Below are 14,439 nucleotides of genomic sequence, written 5' to 3' on the forward strand. Positions count from 1 at the left end.
AAAAGACTGAGGTTGAGCGAGTAACAATCAGGCTTTTATTAACTAAAGAATGAAGGTCTTGTCTCGAGTGGTCGACCCGTCCAGAATACTAAGGGACTGGGAGGTAGTCACTTATATACCTGGAATAGTGGGAGGAGTCAGCCGAGGCATGTCCAGACCTGTACCTAGTGGAATACACATACAGACACAGACAGGTAGAACAGTGGTTTACCACACAGCTCTACTGCAGAATCTTCTGCCACTTGGCCTGCTCATTGCGCTCGCTGCTAGAGAGAGTTGGCAAGCTAATGTGGAGTGGAGTTCTGGGATTTGAGCTTTACAGTACTTGGTACCTTCAACCCTGTCCGAAGCACTTGCACCACTACACCTAAAAGCCTTTTGACCAACTGGCATCGGAATGGGAGCTTGTTTGGAGGGCGACGGACCTCATCTGCACTCTGTGCAGCAGTCATGACGACCTGCCTTGCCCTGCGGGGAGACGGTGGCCGAACTTGCCTATCCCCCCTGCGTTGCTCCATGCCGCTTGGTCCGGCAACTGGTTCATCCTCAGAGCCACCCCCCCTCCCCTCCAGGGGACTACTATCCCCAGTCTGCAGATGTCTCCGCTCCCTGGATTCTGGAACGGCTGGTCCGGATTCATCCTGGTCCTCGCCTCCGGTGGCACTGGCACTGGCAGCTTCAGCGCGTTGAGCCCGAGTTGGTGCTGCTTCATCTGAAAGTGGGAGGTGGAAGAGTGGCTTTAGCAAAAGGACAGGTTTGCTGAAAGGCATGCCAGATTGCGGCAAGGCTCTGACATGGCTGCACACTGAGGATGCATGCTGGCGGGGGGACCAAGTGGAAGGCCACAGGTGGAAAAGGTGAGAGTCTTACCCTCGCTGTCGGTAATGGGGTCAGCAGATGCAGTGGTCACTGGACCAGACAGACGTCCTCCAAGTATCTGGTGCACTCTCTCCTCCAGATCCGTGAGAGTGACCACTTGTGCAGGTCTGCCACCGGTTCGACGCTGCTCCTTTCTAATCTGTGCCATCTTGGACTGCAGGGGAAAGAAGGGGAGGTTCTGTTACATGAGGCCTTGAGACCTCATCGCATGCCCCCCATGGTGCAAGAGCCCTTACATGAGGCCTTGAGACCTCATCGCATGCCCCCCATGGTGCAAGAGCCCTTACATGAGGCCTTGAGACCTCATCGCATGCCCCCCATGGTGCAAGAGCCCTTACATGAGGCCTTGAGACATCTGTCCATGTGTGTGGCCAGAAAGGGCCATGGGTGCATACTGACAGATGGCCAGTGGCGCATCATTGCAGCAGGGTGCCCGAAGTCAGCTGCAGATGGAGGGAAGCACAAGTTTGGTAAACCATCACTCACCCTAATGATCCGTGTGAGGTCGTTGAATTTCTTCCTGCACTGAACAGGGGTCCTGGTCGCCATGCTGCTGGAATTCACCCTCACAGCAACCTCCCTCCAAGATCGTCGATAAGCCTTCTGATTTGACCTCTTGCCATTGTCCGGATACAGGACCTCTCGACGGTCTTCAACTGCAGCCACCAAGTGGTCCAGAGCCTCAGTGCTGAAGCGCTCTGCTCTCTGCCTAACCTTCTCCATAATGCACAAGTTTCTAACGCCAGACAAGGGCGAGCGCCGAATCTGAGGCCTACAGGGCGTTGGGTGTTTAAGCTCAGTCTGACTGACCCGCCCCTTTAAGAGCCGGCCGGCGCCTGTAGGTCTTGTGCTTTTCCGTAATTGAGTTCACCTGCGCTGCGCCCGTCCGCGTCGATATTGAGTAGCGCCTGACCTTTTGCGCCTTAAGAGCACCGTGCAATGGCGCCTCAATCCCCTTTGGGGGCGATGCAACCCAATATCGCGCCAGGCGGCGATAAGTTTCGTCTGGCTATAAACTTTGCGCATCGCCAGTTCTAACGCCTCAAGCGGGGCTATACCCAATTTCTAGGCCTAGGGATTTTGGGCCAATATTCTGTCATGGCATCATGGGTTTGATGATCAGAAGGATTCCCAGACTAGAAGAATCAAAGGGATTGTGAATGCTGAGACCTACAGGATGCACCAGAGGAACGGATACAGGATTTATAGGGGTTAGCATTAATGCAAGGTGCCTGAACAAGCCGAGACCAGCTTTCATTTACACTCACACTGGCATTTCATTGGCCCATTCCCTGGAAAACATACCACTGGTTATCTGCTAGACTTGCGCACAACTTGGCCCACAGTCTACAGGCTGTGGTGTGTTGGGGGCAGCTTCCCGGTTCCATCAGGAGTGCTCGCAATGAGCTGTGGGTGAGCAATGACCCTGTTAGTTTCCTGAGTTGCTCAGTGACTGACAACACATCTCTGCTGCAGGTTCACTGTCTGGATGAAGTGTGTGGGTTGTTGCCGTTCCTGAATCCAGATGTTCCAGATCAGATCTACAGGCTGTGGCTCTCCCTTTTCCTTCATGCTGGGTAAGACGCAATATCCACACAATATGTGTTTAAAAGCCAATTGCTATTTGTCTGATGCCAGGCAATGTCCAAAGTAAGAGCTAAGATTTTTATGGACAATAGCTGTTTGTTAATTGTGTGTTTCTGACACCAATACAGAGGAGAACTGTGACAAAATACAAGAAGGCAATAAACTTGCAGAATGGGTGTATAATTGGCAAATTAACTTCAATATCAGTAACTGTGAGGTGGTACTTTTTGGTAGGAAGAATAAGGAGGTCACATACTCCGTGGAAAATCAGTGTCTAAATGGGGTAGAGGAACAGCAGGATCTGGGGTTACAGATACACAAATCACTAAAAGTAGCGACGCAGGTTAATAAGACCATTAAAAAAGCAAACCAAGCTCTGGGGCTCATTTCCAGAGGGATGGAATTGAAAAGCAGAGAAGTTATGTTAAACTGGTATCGAACCTTGGTTAGACCACACTGGGAGCACTGTGAACAGTTCTGGTCTCCAGATTATAAAAAGGATATAGAGGCACTGGAGAGGGTGCAAAAAAGATTCACTAGAATGATACCAGGACTGAGAGGTTACACCTATCAGGAAAGATTGAACAGGCTGGGGCGCTTTTCTCAAGAAAAGAGAAGGATGAGGGGTGACCTGATAGAGGTCTTTAAGATTATGAAAAGGGTTTGATGGGGTAGACACAGAGAATATTCACTTATGGACAAGACCAGAACTAGGGGCCATCAATATAAGACAGTCACTAATAAATCTAAGAGGGAATTCAGGAGAAACTTCTTTACCCAGAGAGTGGTGAGAATGTGGAACTCGTTACCACAGGGAGTGGTGAAGGTGAACAGCAGAGATACATTTAAGGGGAAGCTGGATAAACACGAGGGAGAAAGGAATAGAAGGATGTGTTGATAGGGCGAGATGAAGTAAGGTGGGAAGAGGCTGGTGTGGAGCATCAACACTGGCATGGAACAGTTGGGCCGAATGGCCTGTTTCTGTGCTGTAAATACTATGTAACTATGTACTTGTGTTCAATTCCTCTTGTGTTATGAATCTCTTTTAAAGAATATAACATGGCGAAATAACCCAAACATAAACAGAACATTATATTTCATCTCATTCAGGGTTTGGTTTATATGTCGGGGGCTGTCTTGGTGAAAGAGGAAGGCGACACAGTACCCTGATAACAGATTCTCTCTCTTTCTCTCTGCCCCTCTCCCTCTTTCTGTCCTTCTCGCTCTCTTTCTCTCCCCAGGATTATCCACTGCCTGGTATCCGTGCTTTTCCAGATGACTATTCTTCGGGACCTAGAGAAGTTGGCGGGTTGGCTGCGTATTTCAATCATCTACATCCTGAGTGGAATTATAGGCAACTTGGCGAGTGCGATATTCCTGCCATACAGAGCAGAGGTACATACTGGGGGTATCTGGGTTGGGGAGGGGTGGGGATTGGGGGTTCAGAGGGTGAGTGGGGAATGGGGGGTGGTGTGTGTGGTGAGACCAGGTCTACCTATTCCCTTTTTTCTGGGGTGGGTGTTGACTCTCTGTTCCCTCCCCCGCCAGGGTCAGAAGTAGAGATTAGCTCAAGATTTCCCCCATTCAGATTTTGGAGCCAATTGGTTATGAACCCAGCAGTTGGAGCTGCCATTCTGGGAGCGCTGGAATGTGGGAGGGTCTGAGGTGAGTGCAGCCAGAGACTGGGGGGGGGGGGGTGGTTCAAGAGAAGCCAGGGGGATATTTCACGTGTGGAAGTCAGCAGTGTTGTGGTTTGAAGCTATCAGATGTTGGGCAGGACATTGAAGCTCTACAGTCGCTCTGATTATTGGTGTGAGTCCAGGGAGGGGGATGGGATCAGGGGCTAGGGCACAGACTTCAGGTGCAATCAGTCTTGCCAGTGTTGAGGTGCAAAAAGTTCTAGCTGATTAATGAGGTGTTGTTGCAACAGGCAAAACCACTGTGATTTCTCCAAGTGTGGAATTCTGTGTTTCCAGCGGTTCTCAGTGAGACTGGGCGACGACTGCCTTCTTTCACCGTTTCTGCGGCAGATTCTGGTACTTCTCTGGTGTCTCCAGCACAAATCCAATTGTTTTCCTGTCGACCTGTGCTACCTGCTGCTTACAGTTTACTGACAGCAGATTAGCTGTCGGGATTTGATGATCTGACGTCAATCAGACCTACAATCATTGGCTGTTAACTCACTCGCAATGTTTCTGGCAGGATTTCAAATAAAACAAAGAGACATCTGCCGTGTTAAACCGTGCCTCACCTCCACCTTTTGCTTTGTTTTCTCAAGGGATGTGGGCATCATTGGCAAGGTCAGTATTTATTGCCCATCCCTAGTTGCCCTTGAGAAGGTGGTGGTGAGCTGCCTTCTTGAACCGCTGCAGTCCGTGTGGTGAAGGTGCTCCCACAGAGCTGTTAGGGAGGGAATTCCAGGATTTTGACCCAGTGACGATGAAGGAATGGCGATATACTTCTAAGTCAGGATGGTGTGTGACTTGGAGGGGAACTTGGAGGTGGTGGTGTTCCCATGCGCCTGCTGCCCTTGTCCTTCTAGGTGGTAGAGGTCATGGGTTTGGGAGGTGCTGCCGAAGAAGCCTTGGCGATTTTCTGCAGTGCATCTTGTAGATGGTACACACTGCACCCACGGTGTGCCAATGTTGAAGAAAGTGAATGTTTAAGGTGGTGGATGGGGTGCCAATCAAGCGGGCTGCTTTATCCTGGATGGTGTCGAACAAAAGGTAAGTCATGCTTGACTAATCTACTGGAATTTTTTGAGGATGTAACTGGTAGAATAGATAAGGGAGAACCAGTGGATGTGGTGTATTTGGACTTTCAGAAGGCTTTCGATAAGGTCCCGCATAAGAGATTAGCGTGCACAGTTAAAGCACATGAGATTGGGGGTAAGGCACTGACTTGGATAGAGAACTGGTTGGCAGACAGGAAGCAAAGAGTTGGAATAAACGGGTCTTTTTCCGAGTGGCAGGCAGTGACTAGTGGGGTACCGCAGGGATCGGTGCTAGGACCCCAGTTATTCACAATATATATACATGATCTAGATGAGGGAACTAGATGTAATATCTCCCAAGTTTGCAGACGACACAAAGCTGGGTGGGCATGTGTGCTGTGAGGAGGATGCCGAGAAAATCCAGTATGATTTGGACAGGTTGGGTGATTGGGCAGATGCATGGCAGATGCAGTATAATGTGGATAAATGCGAGGTTATCCGCTTTGGTGGCAAAAACAGGAAGACAGATTATTATCTGAACGGCAATAGATTGGGAAAAGGGAAAGTGCAACGAGACCTGGGTGTCCTTGTGCACCAGTTGCAGAAGGTAAGCATGCAAGTGCAGCAGGCGGTTAAGAAGGCAAATGGTATGTTGGCTTTCGTAGCGAGAGGGTTCGAGTACAGGAGCAAGGATGTCTTGCTGAAGTTGTACAGGGCCTTGGTGAGACCGCACCTTGAGTATTGTGTGCAGTTTTGGTCGCCTTATCTGAGGAAGGATGTTCTTGCCATGGAGGGAGTGCAGCGAAGATTCACCAGACTGATACCTGGGATGGCAGGAATGACGTATGAAGAGAGATTGGGTCGATTGGGCTTGTATTCGCTAGAGTTTAGAAGAATGAGAGGGGATCTCATTGAAACTTATAAAATTCTAACAGGACTAGACAGACTAGATGCAGGAAGGATGTTCCCGATGGCGGGGGAGTCCAGAACCAGGGGTCACAGTCTAAGGATAAGGGGTAAGCCATTTAGGACTGAGATGAGGAATTTCTTCACCCAGTGAGTGGTGAACCTGTGGAATTCTCTACCACAGAAGGCCGTTGAGGCCAATTCATTAAATATATTCAAGAAGGAGTTATATATATTTCTTAAGGCTAAAGAGATCAAGGGATATGGGGAGAAAGCAGGGACAGGGTACTGAATTTGGATGATCAGCCATGATCTCATTAAATGGCAGAACAGACTCGAGGGGCCGAATGGCCTACTCCTCCTATCTTCTATGTTTCTATGTTTCTTGAGTGTTGTTGGAGCTGCACTAATCCAGGCAAGTGGAGAGTATTCCATCACACTCCTGACTTGTGCCTTGTCGACGGTGCCTTAACAGAGACTCTACCTTCGACGCGACTGTCCTCAACTCCATCCCGCAGCATGCTACCCACCACCATCTCAGCACAACCTCAGCCCGGCATGAGGTTGAAAAGGCCATCCGACAACTGAAAAACAACAAGGCCTCAGGAGCAGATAGAATCCCTGCCGAGGCACTAAAGCATGGCGGAGAAACACTACTGGCGCGAATTCATGAACTCATTTCTCTTATCTGGAAGGGGGAGAAAATGCCAGGGGATCTCAGAGATGCCGTAATTGTGACTATCTTCAAGAAAGGTGACAAGTCCAACTACGGTAATTACAGAGGGGTTTCCCTGCTGTCTGCCACAGGGAAAGTCATCACAAGAATCCTCCTCAATCGCCTTCTCCCAGTGGCTGAAGAGCTCCTCCCAGAGTCGCAATACGGATTCCACCCACTAAGGGGCACAATGGACATGAACTTCACCACGCGTCAATTACAAGAGAAATGCAGGGAACAGCACCAACCACTGTACATGGCCTTCTTTGACCTCACAAAGGCCTTCGACACTGTCAACCGTGAGGGATTATGGAGTGTACTCCTCAAATTCGGCTGCCCTCAAAAGTTTGTCACCATCCTCCGCCTGCTTCACGACGACATGCAAGCCGTGATACTGACCAACGGTTCCACCACAGACCCAATTCACATATGGACTGGGGTCAAGCAAGGCTATGTCATCGCATCAACGCTCTTCTCGATCTTCCTTGCTGCAATGCTCCATCTCACCCTCAGTATGCTCCCCGCTGGAGTGGAGCTAACCTACAGAACAAACGGGAAACTGTTCAACCTCTGTCACCTCCAGTCCAGATCCAAGGTTGTCCCATCCTCTGTTGTCGAATTACAGTATGCAGACGACGCTTGCGTCTGCGCACACTCGGAGATCGAACTCCAAACCATCATCAACACCTTCACTGAAGCGTACAAGAGCATGGGCCTTACACTAAACATCCGTAAGACAAAGGTCCTCTACCAACCTGTCCCCGCCACACAGTACTGCTCCCCGATTATCAAAGAAAGCAAGAGAGCCCCAGGTGGGCAGAGGAAACGCTTCGAGGACACCCTCAATGCCTCCTTGAAAAAGTGCAACATCCCCACTGACACCTGGGAATCTCTGGCCCAAGACCGCACAAAGTGGAGGAGAAGCATCCGGGAAGGCGCCGAACACCTCGAGTCTCTTTGCCGGGAGCAAGCGGAAGCCAAGCGCAAGCAGCGGAAGGAGCGCACGTCAACCCAGGCACCCCACCCACCCGCCCCTTCAACCACCGTCTGCCCCACCTGTGACAGAGACTGTAGGTCCCGCATTGGACTCATCAGTCACCTGAGAACTCATTTTTAATGTGGAAGCTAGTCATCCTCGGTTCCGAGGGACTGCCTAAGAGTAAGAGATGGTAGAAAGGCTTTGGGGAGTCAGGAGGTGAGTCATTCACCACAGAATACCCAGCCTCTGACCTGCTCTGGTAGCCACAGTATTTATGTGGCTGCTCCAGTTAAGTTTCTGGTCAATAGTGACTGTCAGGATGTTGATGGTGGGGGACTCGGCGATGGTAATGCCGTTGAATGTCAAGGGGACGTGGTTAGATTCTCTCTTGTTGGAGATAGTCATTGCCTGGCACTTATGTGGCATGAATGCTACCTGCCACTTATCAGCCCAAGCCTGAATGTTGTCCAGGTCTCGCTGCATGCGGGCACGAACAGCTTCATTAGCTGAGGAGTTGCGAATGGAACTGAACACTGTGCAGTCATCAGCGAACATTCCCACTTCTGACCTTATGATGAAGGGAAGGTCATTGATGAACCAGCTGAAGATGGTTTGGCCTAGGACACTGCTCTGAGGAACTCCTGCAGCGATGTCCTGGATCTGAGATGATTGGCATCCAACAACCACAACCATCTTCCTTTGTGAGAAGTCACACAACACCAGGTTATAGTCCAACAGCTTTATTTGAAATCACAAGCTTTCGGAGCGCTGCTCCTTCGTCAGGTGAAGTGAAGAGAAGCATATAGGCACAGCATATATAGTCAGAGAACACTGCCAAATGATTACAGGTAATCTTTCTAACTGCCCTTTATCGCACCTCGGCAGAGAAATAATCACAGCAATCAAAGGTGTGGATGGTGTCCAAACAGGTCAGTCAGGAAAACATTAAATCAATGAACAATGAGGTGGGGTCACAAGGGGTCAAATGTTGCAGATGCTGGGGTCTGTATGATAAACAAAAAAACAAAAAACAATGCTGGAAATCACAGCAGGTCCGGCCGCATCTGTGTAGAGAGAACAAGCCAACGATGACTCGAGTCTGGATGACTCTACGTCAGGTGGGGTTACATGTAGCGTGACATGAACCCAAGATCCCGGTTGAGGCCGTCCTCATGAGTGCGGAACTTGGCTATCGGTTTCTGCTCGACGATTTTGCATTGTCGTGTGTCTCGAAGGCCGCCTTGGAGAATGCTTACCCGAAGATCGGAGGCTGAATGTCCTTGACTGCTGAAGTGTTCCCCGACTGGGAGGGAACACTCCTGCCTGGCGATTGTTGTGCGGTGTCCGTTCATCCGTTGTCGCAGTGTCTGCATGGTCTCGCCGATGTACCATGCTCCGGGGCATCCTTTCCTGCAACGTATGAGGTAGACAACGTTGGCCGAGTCACATGCGTATGTACCATGTACCTGGTGGGTGGCGTCCTCACGTGTGATGATGGTATCTGTGTTGATGATCTGGCATGTCTTGCAGAGGTTGCCGTGGCAGGGTTGTGTGGTGTCATGGTCGCTGTTCTCCTGAAAGCTGGGTAATTTGCTGCGAACGATGGTCTGTTTGAGGTTAGGCGGCTGTTTGAAGGCGAGTAGTGGAGGCGTGGGGATGGCCTTAGCGAGGTGTTCGTCATCATCGATGACATGTTGAAGGCTGCGAAGAACATGGTGTAGTTTCTCCGCTCCGGGGAAGTACTGGACGACGAAGGGTACTCTGTTGGTTGTGTCCCGTGTTTGTCTTCTGAGGAGGTCGATGCGATTTTTCGCTGTGGCCCGTCGGAACTGTCAATCGACGAGTCGAGCGTCATATCCCGTTCTTACGAGGGCGTCTTTCAGTGTCTGTAGGTGTCCATCGCGTTCCTCCTCGTCTGAGCAGATCCTGTGTATTCGCAGGGCTTGTCCATAGGGGATAGCTTCTTTAACGTGGTTAGGGTGGAAGCTGGAGAAGTGGAGCATCGTGAGGTTGTCTGTGGGCTTGCGGTAGAGTGAAGTGTTGAGGTGTCCGTCTTTGATGGAGATTCGTGTGTCCAAGAATGAAACCGATTCTGAGGAGTAGTCCATGGTGAGTTTGATGGTGGGATGGAACTTGTTGATGTTATCGTGTAGTCTTTTCAGTGATTCTTCACCGTGGGTCCATAGGAAGAAAATGTCGTCGATGTATCTGGTGTATAGCGTTGGTTGGAGGTCCTGTGCAGCAAAGAAGTCTTGCTCGAACTTGTGCATGAAGATGTTGCCGTATTGGTGTGCGAATTTGGTCCCCATGGCTGTTCCGTGTGTTTGGGTAAAGAACTGGTTGTCGAAGGTGAAGACATTGTGGTCCAGGATGAAGCGGTTGAATTGTAGGATGGCGTCTGGAGATTGGCTGTTGTTGGTGTTGAGTACTGGGGCTGTCGCAGCGATGCCGTCATCGTGGGGGATACTGGTGTAGAGTGCCGAGACGTCCATCGTGGCGAGTAGTGTTCCTGGTTCAACTGGTCCGTGGGTGCTGAGTTTCTGTAAGAAGTCTGTAGTGTCGCGACAGAAGCTGGGGGTTCCCTGTACAATGGGTTTCAGGATGCCCTCGACGTATCCAGAGAGGTTCTCACACAGGGTTCCGTTGCCTGATACGGATGTGTTGGCTTTGTGTATCTTTGGGAGGCAGTAGAAGTCTCCCACGCGGGGAGTACGTGGGATGAGAGCACGTAGGGTGCTTTGAAGGTCTGGATCGAAGGTCTTGATCAGTCTGTTGAGTTGGCGGGTGTGTTCTTTGGTCGGATCTGCGGGTAACTGTCTGTAGTGTTCGTGGTTGTCCAGTTGTCGGTATGCTTCTTTGCAATAGTCCATTCTGTTCTGTATGACGATGGCTCCTCCTTTGTCTGCTGGTTTGATGACGATGTTGCGGTTGGTCTTGGGTGCGTGGATGGCGTTATGTTGTGCTCGGGTGACATTCTGGACTGTCTTGTGAGTGCGGCTGATGAATCTGGCATTGATGCCTGTCCTGACAGCTTGAGCATACATGTCAAGCTTAGGGCAGCGACCCTCCGGAGGGGTCCAATTTGACTCTTTCTTCTTCGGTTGCTGCACTGCGGATCCCTGTCTGCTGTTCCGGATCATTGATTGTCTCATTGGGTTCGCTGCTGACATCTTGGGATTTGTGGAAGAATTCCCGGAGCCTCATTCTCCTGATGAATTCCTCTGTGTCTGCCGCGAGACTGATGGGGTCAATTTTGGTGGTGGGGCAGAAATTGAGCCCTCGGGTGAGAACTTCGATTTCGTTTGGTTGAAGGGTGTGGTCGGACAAGTTGACGATGGACTTCCCTGTGGTTTCAACCGTGGTACCGGGGGAGGCTTGGTTGCTGCTGGTGGTGATGCCGAGTTTCTCAAGCTTCCTGTTCTTGGTGTGCATGTAGGCAGCGTAGTTCCGTTGCCTCGTCTGTTTGGCGGTGTCTCGTAGCTGGTCTGCTGTGCCCTGAGCACAGGCTGAGAACATGGACTCTATCTTGGTTTCGAGGTTGCTGAAAGACGCCCTCGTAAGAACAGGATCTGACGCTCGACTCATCGATCGACAGTTCCGACGGGCCACAGCGAAAAATCGCATAGACCTCCTCAGAAGACAAACACGGGACACAACCAACAGAGTACCCTTCGTCACCCAGTACTTCCCCGGAGCGGAGAAACTACACCATGTTCTTTGCAGCCTTCAACATGTCATCGATGACGACGAACACCTCGCTAAGGCCATCCCCACGCCTCCACTACTCGCCTTCAAACAGCTGCCTAACCTCAAACAGACTATCGTTCGCAGCAAATTACCCAGCTTTCAGGAGAACAGCGACCACGACACCATACAGACACCGCGACAACAGATGAACGGACACCGCACAACAATTACACAGATGCGGCCGGACCTGCTGTGATTTCCAGCAAAAAAAAAAGTTTTTTGTTTGTTTTTTTGTTTTTCATACAGACCCCAGCATCTGCAACATTGAACCCCTTGTGACCCCACCTCATTGTTCATTGACTTAATGTTTTCCTGACTGACCTGTTTGGACACCATCCACACCTTTGATTGCTGTGATTATCTCTCTGCCGAGGTGCGATAAAGGGCAGTTAGAAAGATTACCTGTAATCATCTGGCAGTGTTCTCTGACTATATATGCTGTGCCTATATGCTTCTCTTCACTTCACCTGACGAAGGAGCAGCGCTCCGAAAGCTTGTGATTTCAAATAAAGCTGTTGGACTATAACCTGGTGTTGTGTGACTTCTCGCAATTGTCCACCCCAATCCAACACTGGCATCTCCACATCATCTTCCTTTGTGCTAGGTATGACCAGTAGAGAGTTTTCCCCCTGATTTCCATTGACTTCAATTTTACTCGGGCTCCTTGATGCCACACTCGGTCAAATGCGGCTTGAGACCGAGCTTCGGACACTGCGACACATCAGGGAGGGGGAGAAGTTCCTGGACTCTATGTTTCAGGAGATGGTCACACCTATGAAGTTAATTACTGCAGATGTAGTCCGTGGTCAGGGACAGGACGGTGTGACTACGAGTGAGGAAGGTACAGGGATCCAGGATGTAGTGTTGAAGGAGACGCAGCCCTTGTTCTTGTCCAGCAGGATCGAGGCTCTTACTCCCTGTGAGGGCGGGAGCGGGGACTGCAGGGAGGATGAGCAACCTGGCCACAGCACCGTGGTACAGGGGGCCATTCAAGTGGAGGGAGTAAAAAGAAATGTTGTAGTGGTAGGGGATAGTATCATTAGGGGGATAGATAGGGTTCTCTGCAGTCAAGAGCGGGAGTCCCGAAGGCTGTGTTGCCTGCCTGGTGCCAGGGTTAAGGACATCTCTTCTGGGCTGGAAAGAAACTTGCAGTGGGAGGGGGAGGATCCAGTTGTCGTGGTCCATGTTGGTACAAACGACGTAGATAGGACAAGGAAGACGGTTCTGTTAAAGGAGTATGAGCAGCTAGGGGTCAAATTAAAAAACAGAACCTCAAGGGTAATAATCTCTGGGTTATTACCTGAGCCACGAGCGAATTTGGCTAGGATAAATAAAATTAAAGAGTTAAATGCGTGGCTCAAAGACTGGTGTGGGAGAAATGGGTTTTGCTTCTTGGGACACTGGCACCAGTACTGGGACAGGAGGGAGCTGTTCTGTTGGGACGGACTCCACTTGGCCAGTGCTGGGACTAGAGTCCTGGCGAATCATATAACTAGGGCTGTAGAGAGGGCTTTAAACTAATTAGTGGGGGGGAGGTTTCTAGAGAGCAAATCATAGAAATGACAACAGAGAAGGTCATAGACTTAGGTAGCAGTGGGGGAATTAAAAAACAGAATGTGTCAGGAAGGGACAGAAGGTATGGAGTAAAAAGTAAAGTACTAAAAAGGGAAAAAACAGGAACTAAGTGTTACAAAACATATTTGAAAGTTCTTTATCTGAATGCACGTAGCATTCGTAACAAAATGAATGAGTTAACGGCACAAATAATGACATATGGGTATGATCTTGTGGCCATTACAGAAACATGGCTGCAGGGTGACCATGACTGGGAATTAAACATACCAGGTTATTTAACAATCAGGAAGGACAGGCAGGAAGGGAGAGGAGGTGGGGTGGCTATGTTAATAAAGGAAGGAATCACTATAATACAGAGAAATGATATTGGGTCAAAGGAGCACGATAGTGAAACAGTTTGGGTGGAGGTAAGGAATAATAAGGGGAAAAAAACACTAGTGGGTGTAGTCTATAGGCCTCCGAACAGTTGCAACTCTGTTGGACGGAGTATTAATCAGGAAATAGTTGAGGCTTGTAATAAGGGAACAGCTATAATTATGGGGGATTTTAATTATCATATTAACTGGACAAATCAAATTGGGCAGAGCAGCCTTGAGGAAGAGTTCATTGAGTGTATTAGGGATGGGTTTCTTGAGCAGTATGTAACTGAACCGACCAGGGGGCAAGCAACCTTAGATTTGGTCCTGTGTAATGAGACAGGATTAATTAAAAATGTCCTAGTAAAGGATCCCCTTGGAATGAGTGACCATAACATGGTTGAGTTCCATATTCAATTAGAGGGTGAGAAGGTTGGATCTCAAACAAGCGTGCTGAGCTTGAATAAAGGAGACTATGAAGGTATGAGAGCGGAATTAATGAGAGTGGACTGGGAAAATAGATTAAAGGGTAAGACGGTACATGACCAGTGGTGTACATTTAAGGAGTTATTTTACAACTTCCAAAAAAAATATATTCCACTGAGGAAAAAAGGGTGTAAAAGAAAAGATAGCCATCCGTGGCTAAGTAAAGTAATTAAGGATAGTATCCGACTAAAAACAAGGGCATATAAGGTAGCCAAATCTAGTGGGAGGATGGAAGATTGGGAAGTCTTTAAAAGACAGCAAAAAATAACAAAAAGATTGATTAAGAAAGGGAAGATAGATTATGAAAGTAAATTAGCAAAAAATATAAAAACAGACAGTAAAAGTTTCTATAGTTATATAAAAAGAAAAAGGGTGGCTAAAGTAAATGTTGGTCCCTTAGAGGATGAGACCGGGAAATTAATGGTGGGAAACATGGAGATGGCAAAAACACTGAACAATTATTTTGTATCAGTCTTTACAGTAGAGGACACTAAGA

General features: G+C 49.2%; 1 protein-coding gene across 1 annotated transcript in view; it reads left to right on the top strand.

Annotated features, from left to right (window-relative positions):
• The window catches only part of LOC147103012 (inactive rhomboid protein 2-like), an 82,921-nt gene that overhangs the window by 62,296 nt on the left and 6,186 nt on the right, over positions 1-14,439 (top strand). Inside the window, exons 17-18 of the mRNA XM_085964040.1 lie at positions 2,356-2,456; positions 3,708-3,861. Of these exons, the coding sequence (XP_085820166.1) occupies positions 2,356-2,456; positions 3,708-3,861 (255 nt within the window). The remainder of the gene's footprint in view (positions 1-2,355; positions 2,457-3,707; positions 3,862-14,439) is intronic.

The sequence above is a fragment of the Somniosus microcephalus genome, chromosome 21 (assembly GCF_052327205.1).
Source record: "Somniosus microcephalus isolate GS21.2 chromosome 21, FLI_Smic_1.0, whole genome shotgun sequence".
In the NCBI taxonomy this organism is placed as follows: domain Eukaryota; kingdom Metazoa; phylum Chordata; class Chondrichthyes; order Squaliformes; family Somniosidae; genus Somniosus; species Somniosus microcephalus.